Source organism: Cibotium barometz, chromosome 3 (genome assembly GCF_041138505.1).
Source record: "Cibotium barometz isolate CiBa-2024 chromosome 3, ASM4113850v1, whole genome shotgun sequence".
NCBI classification, from domain to species: domain Eukaryota; kingdom Viridiplantae; phylum Streptophyta; class Polypodiopsida; order Cyatheales; family Cibotiaceae; genus Cibotium; species Cibotium barometz.
The window spans coordinates 60,206,234-60,217,316 of NC_141048.1; the positions used below are offsets into that span (position 1 = coordinate 60,206,234).

At 41.4% G+C, this 11,083-nt stretch overlaps 2 protein-coding genes across 2 annotated transcripts; both read left to right on the forward strand.

Moving 5' to 3' along the window:
* Nucleotides 1–806: 806 nt before the first annotated feature.
* LOC147640340 (uncharacterized) lies at nt 807–7,077 on the forward strand. The gene has a single exon (XM_086779513.1). The coding sequence runs from the start codon at nt 820–822 to the stop codon at nt 2,164–2,166; it is 1,347 nt and encodes a 448-aa protein (XP_086635639.1). The 5' UTR covers nt 807–819; the 3' UTR covers nt 2,167–7,077.
* Nucleotides 7,078–9,295: 2,218 nt separating this feature from the next.
* LOC147640341 (uncharacterized) lies at nt 9,296–10,749 on the forward strand. Its single transcript, XM_086825157.1, has 4 exons — nt 9,296–9,511; nt 9,862–10,078; nt 10,279–10,412; nt 10,552–10,749. The coding sequence occupies exons 1-4, from the start codon at nt 9,455–9,457 to the stop codon at nt 10,747–10,749; spliced, it is 606 nt and encodes a 201-aa protein (XP_086681283.1). The 5' UTR covers nt 9,296–9,454.
* The last annotated feature ends 334 nt before the right edge of the window (nt 10,750–11,083 follow it).

Below are 11,083 nucleotides of genomic sequence, written 5' to 3' on the forward strand. Positions count from 1 at the left end.
AAGAGCGGGTTTGGGTACGACCTCACACCTATTCGATGTCTGATGGGGTATCAAACGCCAGATGGGTGTGAGGGTGTGTTGTCACATCTGAGCAAGAGAGTGTCCTGATAGCTCTACTGAAGATGTCTCCACATGGAAATATATCGACATGAAACACACCATTCCTAGTAGTGAAACACAACATCCTATCATGGAAGACACAAGAACATACAAATAGAAATCTTACACAATGAATCATAAATATGAACAAATGGTCAAGGTTGAGCTTGATAGACCCATCAATGGGGGTTTCATCTATGAGATCGAGCATATATGGACAAATAGTCAAGGATGAGCTTGATAGACTCATGGATGGGGGTTTCATGCATGAGATTGGGCATTTTTTATAGCGATCGAGCGTTACATTGGAACTAAGCTTGTGTTTTGCAAGTTCTATGTGACCCTTGTAGTCATTATGAAGGAAAGTATCCTCCTCGGAAGAGAATGGATTGCTGCCATTGTACAATTAGTTGTTGGTGAAAGAGGGCGGCAACCCTCGAGCTCCCTTTCGGAGCTTTGAGGACACCCCAAACCACTCAACATCTCGATCCTCATCATCAAAACAAGCCTCATCTTCGCCAGAGGTAACTTCTTACCCCAAATTAACTCCATTTAAAATCTCGAGATGGACATCCTATCGAGGCTCAGTTGTGACTAAGCATCCCGGCCAACCTTGCTGAGCATGGGAAATCATAACTGCCCGGACAGTCCGACGGACGCTTGTGAAAGGCCCCTATGATATAGAACTACTACAAGGAAACGGGAGATAATGCATCGCGGATGATGAGGACCCTGGGAGCCTCACCATCTTCTCTAGCTTTATCTTCAGCATTTTCTACTCTCTTCTTGTGCAACACGAAGCCTCTCAATATACCTGCTCTTCCCCACCAGCGCTTACCCAACGCCATCGCCACCATCACCATATCGTGCTCTTTCAACCCTCTCAGCAGCAGCGGCAGCAGCAGCAGCAACTGCGGATTTGACCGCCACAGCAGCTATGACGGCAATGGCAGCTATGGCAGAGACTCTACAACAGTCTCGCCCTTCAGAAGCACAACAGTTTCTGTGTTCTGGGACCTTGACAACAAGCCCCCCAAATCATCACCATATCATGCAGCTCTGTACCTCCGCCATGCTGCTTCACAGTTCGGCTCTGTGGTCGACATGGTGGCCTATGCAAACCGCCATGCCTTTATTCATGTCCCTGAATGGGTCCGCGAGGAGAGGCAAGACCGAAAGAAGTTGGATCTCCTTGAACAGAGAGGGGTTGTGAAGCCGGAGCAACCCTATGTATGCCGCCTCTGCGGCCACAAATGCAAAACAAATATCCATCTAAAGAAGCACTTCAAACAGCTTCATGAGAGAGAACAGCATAAGAGAATGTCCAGGCTTAACTCTCTTAAAGGCAAGAAAAGAACTAAGTATAGAGATTCCATTCAGCCCAAAACTAACAGGTACAAAGAAGCTGCACGGCCCATTTTGGTCCCAAAATCTGGCTATGGCCTTGAAACCGACTTGCGCCGAGCTGGCATTTATGTCAGAACTGTGCAGCATAAGCCCCAGGCTGCTGACATTGCATTGAAGAAGCAGATGGCAGACTCCATGAACAGGGGCATCAAATGCATCTGCCTTGTATCTGATGATACCGATTTTGCAGAGATGCTCACAGATGCCAGGGCTCAGAACCTCAGGACTGTAGTCTTTGGAGAGTCCAAGTCTCTAAAAAGGTTTGCGGATTTCTGGTTTCCTTGGGATGATATCTCTCAAGGTGTACCAAGGCGTGACTTTGACGAGGCTGTTAGCACATGGACGCAACAACACAATTCAATTAGACAGAAAAACCATGAATTATTGGCAGGATCCAAAGCTTCTTCATTTGCATATAAATTAAATAGTGGTCTTTCGGGTGATTTAGAAGTGCAACACCGGATCTTTGTGGGTGGCAGTCCTGTAATCAAGGCTAGCTTTTCGGCTTTCTCAGAGGAGGAAACAGGCATAGAGCAGGAGGAAGACATTTATGGATCGTCTTCAGATGATGATGGAGAATGGTTTCATGAAGATGCAGATGATGACTTTGATGATGGTTGGGAGGATGATGGTGATGGAGGGTATGTAGACGCCAGGTGATTTGGATTGACACCTCACTGTTGTACATCTGCTTTTTTCGATACTCTTAGAATTTTAGTTGCAAGGAGAATGATTAAGAATGAAGAAGAATACAAGTTTGCTTTACCGTTGGAGTAAGGTAACATTTGTATTTATGAAAGAAAGAAGCTTGAAAATTAAGAGTACTTTGTGCGGTTAGAAAGTGGGGAAAATAGATGGTCATGTGGCTTTGGGTGGGGAAAAGGTGTCATGCCTTGTATATAACATTTTTTGCAATGAAATTTCATCTCTTTCCAAAACCATCTACAGCCATAAAGGTGTGGGATTCTGTCTTTTATGTTCACTAGTCATTGAGGATTCACAAGCTCTCCATTATTCAAGGTTAGCAATGTGTAACCTTGCTATGTGTGTCAAATGCACAAGCCTGCATGGAATGCCATGGAAGCTTCCACCAGGCAGACTGTTCTTTGTATAGATGAGATAGCCATCATGTGTAAGATTGTTTTGATGCAATAGACTTCATCCAGGTTGACCATGGACTTTATCACCCCTTGATGTGAATCACTTCACCATCTCCTTTGACTTTTTATATCTCCTTGTCTCTTAGTTAGTGAGGTTTTTGTGGTCTGTTGCAGCACATGACATGATGCCCGCCCTCTTGGATATTTCAAAGATTCCACATTTGATGTCACTAGTTTGGCTATGAGCACTCGTCACTGTGTTCCTCATTTGCCTTTCCCCTATGACGCTACTACACCATCCTCAGTCTTCTTCTTCTATGCCTTTTGTAGTCAGAGTCAATATTTTGGTGATGGAGGGACTGGGATGGTAAGAAAGATGTGTGCATGAGGAGAGTGATCAAGAAGTCTGCCAAACAGTAAGGTTTGGGTAATTGCGGAGCATACGGACATCCATGCAAAAGCAAGAGTGGAAGTGAAGACATGTGGCATGGCAGCCCACAAACTGAGCTGTCCAGAGTTCCCTTTCGTCTACTTCAGGGCAGACTCTCATTCACTGTGCATTTCAACCATGTTGCTGTGGCTTTTGCCACTCCTTCTAGGTTACTATCTTGGGCTTATCACTCCACTGTCTTATCATGCTTCTTTCCTACCACGCCTCCATCGCTTTCTCCATATTTGCTTCTCATCTTACTTCCCTTGTTCCTCCGCTACCTAGACACAGACTTCGCCTCAAGTTTCCCATTATGCCCCTGTGGAGTCACCCTGGCCTCCACCCTTCCACATATGCTGTTCAGCACATGACACTTCGCTTCTCCTACTGTTTCACCTATGTGCTCTTTCTGCTCCACCCCTGCCACTTTCTCCTTCTGCCTCCCTAGTTTTCTTACTCCACCATATGCTGTGCCTCTTTCATATCAATGCTCCTGTGTTTTATCTATAATTATTTTTATTCCAGCCCCACTTCTTCAGGCACCGAGGGACAACGTGGTGGACAACTTGATCAACATCTATTGATGATCCACTTCCCTCTTCTAGCTATGGAGCTACCCATTCTTCCCTTTGCTCATCGCTCATGACACTTTTTACTCACTTCTTTGCGAGATCTTCCCGTTGGCTAGTGATACCTGTATCTACATTCCATTTTTGCCTTTCACAACTTCTTCACCTTTTTTCACTTCTTGCTGTTTCTCTCGACACTCCTTCGGCATTTAACTAATGCCTCATGTTTCTCACAAGTTACATACTGTTGTGCACTATCTCCTCTATTCCATTTCTTAATCTGGTTGTCTTACCATAGATTTCCTTCAGGTAAATTATTGTCTTGTATTAGTCTTCTGCCATCAAACACCATTCATGCAGAGTAGTAGTTAGCTGGAGCTTGTTGAGACTTTAGATGTTAAGACCTTGCAGGTTAATATATCCTTGCTATGGAAGAAGCCCCTAGTTCACGTGTGACTGACTCACTAGCTTCATGTATGTTTGATGTCCACTGCATGGAATTAGCGTCTTTCTGACTAATTCTAATTTTGTTTTCTATGCACATTGAGCTACAATATGTAAGGTTGGATTTTTAGCCGTGAGTGGTCTTTTACGGCATTGAGACTTCTGGATTGTGATGGTGAGGGTGCTTCTCTTTGAGCAACTTTGGCAGTCCATGATAGCCTCTGCAGCACAAGTGAAGGAGCAAATTCTATGTCACTATCTCATACCTTGTGACACATCATGGCACATCGAGAAGTGGTTGTGGTTCTTCTTTCATCTTGACTTGTGGCTTGTCTCATTGATTGTTTACCGGATTCAGATCAGCTTGGACTTGGCTAAACAATGTTTTGGCTCTTTTTTGCGTGGGCAACTTATTTTGGTGTTTTTTAAACATATCAAGTAGTCCTTAAGTTTCATCTTGGTTTACTGTCTAGTACTTTTTTTCCTTTGGTGTTCTCCTGTATTTGAGGATAGGCATATACCCAGGTTTTCTAGGTTTTACTGTTTTGCTCCAGTGTTGAGGACGTGGGTTATTTTAACTATATGTTCTGGTGAGGCGCTTTCATACATAATATTTCAATTGTTCCCTTATTTGTTTGAAAGTGTAGCGATTTCATGATGTTGCAAGTGGTCAGCGGTTACTCTTTTGTTCAATAGCTTCCATCATGGGCCTTGTGGATTGAGACTCTTCTTCCTTTTCTTGCATGAAGGAGGTGGTTAGTTCTTCAACAGGGCCCTACCTTATGCTTCACCTTTGTTATCGTCTCCTATGCCTCTCCTTTGGCATCCCACCCTTGGACATTACTTCTTTTGGGAGAAGGGCCTTAGGCAAGAGGCAACCTGTTGCCAGAAAAGTAAGGTCAACCTGAGGCACACTAGCATGAAATCACCACTCTATTGATGTCTAAATAATCCAGTAATTTAATGTATTGGTTTTTTGAAATCAGTTCCCTTGGTATATGTGACATTGGTATTAGAACAAGTTTTGACATCAGATTTTCATGTGAATCATGTGGAAAGAAATTTTTGTGTTTTTTTTTTGCCATTTCTCCATGCTAGAGATGGAGCAACAGGTGGTCCATGTAACTTTGTTGTGAAAGCAGACCTGAACTCAGATTCAAATTGCTATACCTTACTTGTTCGAAGGTGTAGCAATTTCATGATTGTTATACGAGTGGTAGAGGTTACTCTTTTGTTCAATAGGTTCAATCATGGGACACTTGGATTGAGGCTCTTCTTCCTCTTCTCGCATGGAGGAGATGGTTGCTTCTTCTTCAGCAACCTACTCTACACCTCACCCTCTCGTGTGGCGTCCCACCCTTCTACATTGGGATTAGTGCCTTAGCCCGAAAGGCTCATGACAGAACCTGTTTCCAGAAAAGTAATGTTAACCTGAGGCACACTATCATGAAATCACTACTCTGTATTGCTGTCTAAATAATCCAGTACTGTAAACTGTATTACTTCTTTTAGGAGAAGTGCCTTGGCCCAAAAGGCCCATGATAGACCCTGTTGCCAGAAAAATAACGTCAATCTAAGGCACACTATCATGAAATCACCACTCTGTATTGCTGTCTAAATGATCCAGTACTGTAATTTATTACTTATTTGAAATAGGTTTCCTTGGAATACCTGAGATTGGTATCAGAAAAAGGTTTTGACACAAATTTTCATGTGAGACCTTTCTTCTCATGTTTTTTTTTTTTGGCCATTCCTCCATGCTAGGCAGTCCATGTAACTTTGTTGTGAAAGCAGATCAAAGCAGACCCGGAACTTAGATTGGAGCAAGTTGCTACGTAGAGGCAAGTCAAGAAACAACCAATGAGAAGCAAGATTGGGCAGGCCAACTTGCTATTTTTGAGCTGCAAGTTTACCTTAAATTGTCTTGAGAAGAGAGGCTTCAGAAAGAGGTCAAAGAAAAATCTCAGCATGAGGAAGCTGAAGCAGATTCTTGCAGTGACAAGAACAAGGCTTTAGGTTGGCAGATGAGACTCAGGCCAGGTTGAACAGTTTGGGCAAAGCAAGTGTTCTCTTTTCTGTCTACAAACCAGCCCTTTCAGAGTCATCCTGGAAGGTGGCTTTCAGCAGTGTCTCAAGAAAAGCCTTTCTAGTCAAGCTGTTTGTTGCATGGGCGAACCATTCTAGTTGTACCTCAACAAGGTGATGACGGAGGAGAATAGATACTATGGTTCTCTTGTTTGGTAATGCCATGACTTATATGTATCAGTTTGAGCAGGATCATGTAGATGGCAGGTTCCTTGCCTAGAATTTACTGGTCCCACCAAAGTAGTTGCCATGTGTACCTATGATAGCCGCAAATCATTCGTGAACTTGCTGTTTTGTGTGCTGCAACTATCAGAGAGCCTTGTGGATGCTATTAATTTAACATGAAGAGGATCAAATGTGGAAACACTTAGATGGTGGACATTGGCGTTTGATCCTGATGGCCAAGACACCCCCCCATTTTCTCTGTTGCAGTATTTGCTTAAATGATATGAGAATGAAGTAAGGTCATTATGTGGGATGAATACTGCTGACTGTGCTCTTCGTGCATGGACAGATCAGGAACTTGAGAAACTGGCTGCACCTCCTTCAATGTCATGTGCATGCACATGGACATGCTCATCCCAGGGCTAATCTCAGAAAGGCAGCAGAAAAAGAGAAGATTTAGGGCAGGAGCAGGGCACTGGAAGGACAGGATCCCCAGGGAGCAGGGCTTGGTCAGCCAGGTGTGAGTAGCATTCTGGACTGGTCAGCAGCATTTATGGATTTTATGTCCATAGATGCTGGCCCACAGCAGTCGGCCAGCAGGAGTTGGTGTCTACATGCATATAAGGCTCAGCCAAGAGTTCTTTCTGTCATCTGATATCTTCATGGCGATAGGTCACAATAAATCATAGAGTAGGCTTGTAGCTACCTTTTTGGGCATGCGTAGGGATGCCAAGAACATGTATCTTTTTGTATCATATGAATATACCGAAAATACAGCTATCTCTCTCTCCTCTCCATCTCTTCCTTGCATTTTGCATCTGTGTTCCTATGAAAGGTGTTTAGGGCTGAAAGAAGACAAAGCTTCTGCGACACATATGACATTGGTATCAGAGCTTCAGGTTCAGCAATGCTAAACACTGATGGTGTCCTAGATGAAGGTGCACAGTCCAAGGAGAGTAAGTCAAGGCCCCCCACACCCCCCCCGCCCCCCGAAGCTGGTTGGTGTCAGGCCTAAGGTGTATTGTGGTGCAATACATGTCAGTAATAAGCAGGGGCTTATTTCTACCTAGGCTTGTAGCAACATTCCTTCTAAGAATCTTACTAGATACGACGACATTGTCAAGAAAGACTACAAATAACTTAACAAGATAAGGATGATATCGATCCCATAAACTTGAAGGTTGCAATGGGCATCAAAGCCATTTTAGCCTTCAGGTAAGGGCTACCACTAAAAAGACGCTTGCAAATAAAGGCCATAAAAGCAAATTTTCCTTAATAGTAGGCTTCAAATGAAGGCCAAAACAACACCTAGGCCTTCAATTTTGAAAATTTTGAAGTCTAGGGCAGGGTTGCATATTTCAAGCGTGTTGATCATTCATCGTATGTAGGAAAGGAGCTAGGCCATTGGTGAGACCAAAAGGTAGCATCAAAAACTCATAATGTCCATACCTTGTATGGGAATGCGTTTGGAATCATCCTCTTGTCCATAAGGTAGTTGCAATACTTTAGGTATGGTGCGTTTGATACGCGTCCCAAATGAGTATGCAAAGTATGCATTAGGGCCAAGATCATATGAAGGTGGAGTGGTGCACCCTATGGAAGGGGCAATTGATTTTGGAGTTCCTTGGCATATTCAGTTTTTTAAAAATCCCATTTGTCAAATGGCGCCATTAGCCTCATATAACATTAGTGCTTGATGATAACCTTATAACAAATGGAGCCCTTAGCCTTGCTAACATTATGATAACCTTATGACAAATGATGCCCTTAGCCTTAGCTAACATTAGTGCTTGATAATCTTAGCTTTCGATGATTAATTGAAAGAATTTTTTTCCACTTATTGTGGCCTCTATTTATTACTACAAGAAGTAATAGTGTGAGTAGGGCGTCGAGAAGCCGCCATTAAAGCTTGAAGAATAGAAGAAAAATGGCGAAAATAGTGTTTGAGAGAAATGGCGCGTATTGTGAAATGGCGCGTATTGTAATGTGAGAGGAATTCAAATTGCCAAAAAGGGATAGTTAATGCACCTTGCTTTTTTGGACCTCACGCAAAAAGAGATTTATTCCACCCTTGAAAGTGACTACTTCACCTCGTTTTAAGCGTATTTTGGCTAAATCAGAGAAGGATGGCCGTTTTGAATTTGAAAATAAGCCCGAAACCTCCAAGATGAAGGAGACAAGAATGTCATATTTTTGTGCACGTGGCAACTTGTTATTTGTCAGTTCCTTAATCAAAAAATTAAGAAAGAGCTTTTTTTAAAGACTTTTTGGCCCTAATGTCACTGGCACACATGCACAATGACAAGGTTTCATTGATTTATTCACAATGTGGTAGAGGCTTCGTTGTCGGGCATATTAACAAAAGTAGAGAAATATTTACTATTTATATCTTCGTTGTTATAAATTAGATTGTTTAAATTTATATTGGTTATATTTTCTATTAGTTAAAATTTTATTGTTTGAATTTATATTGGCTATATTTTTATTGTTAATATGTCAAATTCTTATTGGCTATGTTTTTATTGGTAATATTTCTATTTGTCAAATTCTTATTGGCTATATTTCTTACTGGTCAATATTTCTATTGGTCAAATTCTTACTGGCTATATTTCCTACTGATTAAATTCTTACTGGCTATATCCTTAAAAATGCTAGTAGGCTTCATGCCCATTTTTAAATCCCCTCCTCTCCCCAAAACTACACCAAACCTCTCTACTCCCTCCCAAACCTACACCAAACCTCTCTACTCCCTCCCAAACCTCAGGAATGTGAAACCTCTCCTTAATATATTATAGAGAAGAATACCAAGGATCAAAGTGACTTAGGGGCGAGTAATCAAATTAATGCAAGATATAAATGTGGGTAAATATATTATAGAGAAGAATACCAAGGATCAAAGTGACTTAGGGGCGAGTAATCAAATTAATGCAAGATATAAAGGTGGGTAAATAAAACGGAACGCAACCGCTTTTACAAAAGAAGACATTGTCGACTGAAGCGCATCCTCTTCTTCTCAAGCAAGCCAGGTTTTGTCCTATTGCTGCCATAAAATTTTCTTAACGTTAAAGAGAGCGATGAGCCTTTCGTTTTTAAGCATAATCAGGGAAATTAAAATTTAAGCATTTTTTTCCCTTTCGAAGAGAGAGTGATTAGCTATGGCAAATGATGATGATGATGAAGAAGGAGAGGAAGAGGAAGAAGAACATGTTATGGTGCGTCTCATATGCCTTCACATTTAATTTGCTGTATCTAATAATACACCATGTAGAAGCATATGCATGCATGAATGTGGGAGTTAAAAGCATATGCATGCATGCATGTGGGAAGCATATGCATGCTTGAATGTGGGAGTTAAAAGCATATGCATGCATGAAGGTGGGAGTTAAAAGCATATGCATGCGTGAATGTGAGAGTTAAAAGCATGCACACATGTATGTGAGAAACACTCGAGTTATTATGCTCCCACTAAGTTCTGTGATGGTTTTCAAGACATGGAGACTTATGTGATGCCTGTATATATGAGGGATGCATGCTCTAACTTGGTTACATGTTGACTTTGAAGACATGGAGTGGAGAACTAGTTGAGTACATTCCACATGGTCAAGGTGTTGCAAATTACTCAAATGGAGACTCTTATGAAGGTTCATATGACATGGGAAAGAAACAAGGACATGGTCTGTACAAATTTGCCAATGGTGCTAATTATGAGGGAGGATATGTTGACAATTTGAAGGAAGGGCAAGGGGTTATGACATACCCGGATAAAAGCTCATATGATGGTATGCCTTCATATAAGTGATGTTGGGACTTTAACATGGCTTGAATCTTGTTGTGTTGGTAAAAATCTCTGAAGCTTTTGGATGCCTACATTTTCACATTCAAGGAAAAACCTTAAAAGCCTGTGTTTTTCATCTCAAATCTATGTTCAAAACTTCAACAAGGAAGAAAACAATCGAATTATGCCATCATATGTCAATAGGGTCTTGGAAGAGTGGGAAAAAGGATGGATTTGGAACCTACACCTATCCAAATGGTGACATATATAAAGGTGAATGGCTTGAGGACAAAAGACATGGAATGGGGACATACTATTTCAAAGAAAGTATGAGCCAGGTATGTTGAAAACACAAAATCTATGCAAATGAAGGTAGTTGTTACTTTACTTCAAAAAAATAGTATGTAATGTGCTTACAGATGTGTATATGAAGTACTAAACGTTGTAAATAAACACAAACATGGAATTGTGGAACAGTTTTGTGGGACTTGGACACTTGGAAATTTTGATAATGGAGAATGGATCCTTCGAGATGGAAACATGTATGAAGGAAGTTTCATACTAAACAAGCCACAAGGGGTGGGCAAATACAAATTCTTCCAGTTGAACAATGTACTCCATGGAGCATATGAGAACCAAAAGTGGTCATATGAACAATTTGTATCAATGCCTTAATTTTTCATATGATGTAATAATCTTTAAAAAATACATTCATATGTTGATGATATTTAGTGTAGAATTTCAAAATATTCAAATATCATGGGACTGAAGCTTACAAATATATTATAGATAAAATTAATAATTGGTGTTTCATAAGACAAGCTTAGAAGTGATCTACATACTGGTTTTAGTTTGTTGATTATGATAGCTACATTCTTTTAGCAAGTTTGTATGTTCAAACTTTTTAAACAAGTGACGCGCGCGTGCACACACACACACACACACACACACACACACACACACACACACACACACACACACACACACACATGCACACATGCACGTGCAC

Bases quoted from the DNA above. Each gene is read 5' to 3' on its own strand.
- LOC147640341 (XM_086825157.1), top strand. From the start codon at position 9,455: ATGGCAAATGATGATGATGATGAAGAAGGAGAGGAAGAGGAAGAAGAA. The intron at 10,079-10,278 runs GTATGCCTTCAT...ATATGTCAATAG, and splicing joins GGATAAAAGCTCATATGATG to GGTCTTGGAAGAGTGGGAAA. The intron at 10,413-10,551 runs GTATGTTGAAAA...ATTGTGGAACAG, and splicing joins TCAAAGAAAGTATGAGCCAG to TTTTGTGGGACTTGGACACT.
- LOC147640340 (XM_086779513.1), top strand. From the start codon at position 820: ATGATGAGGACCCTGGGAGCCTCACCATCTTCTCTAGCTTTATCTTCA.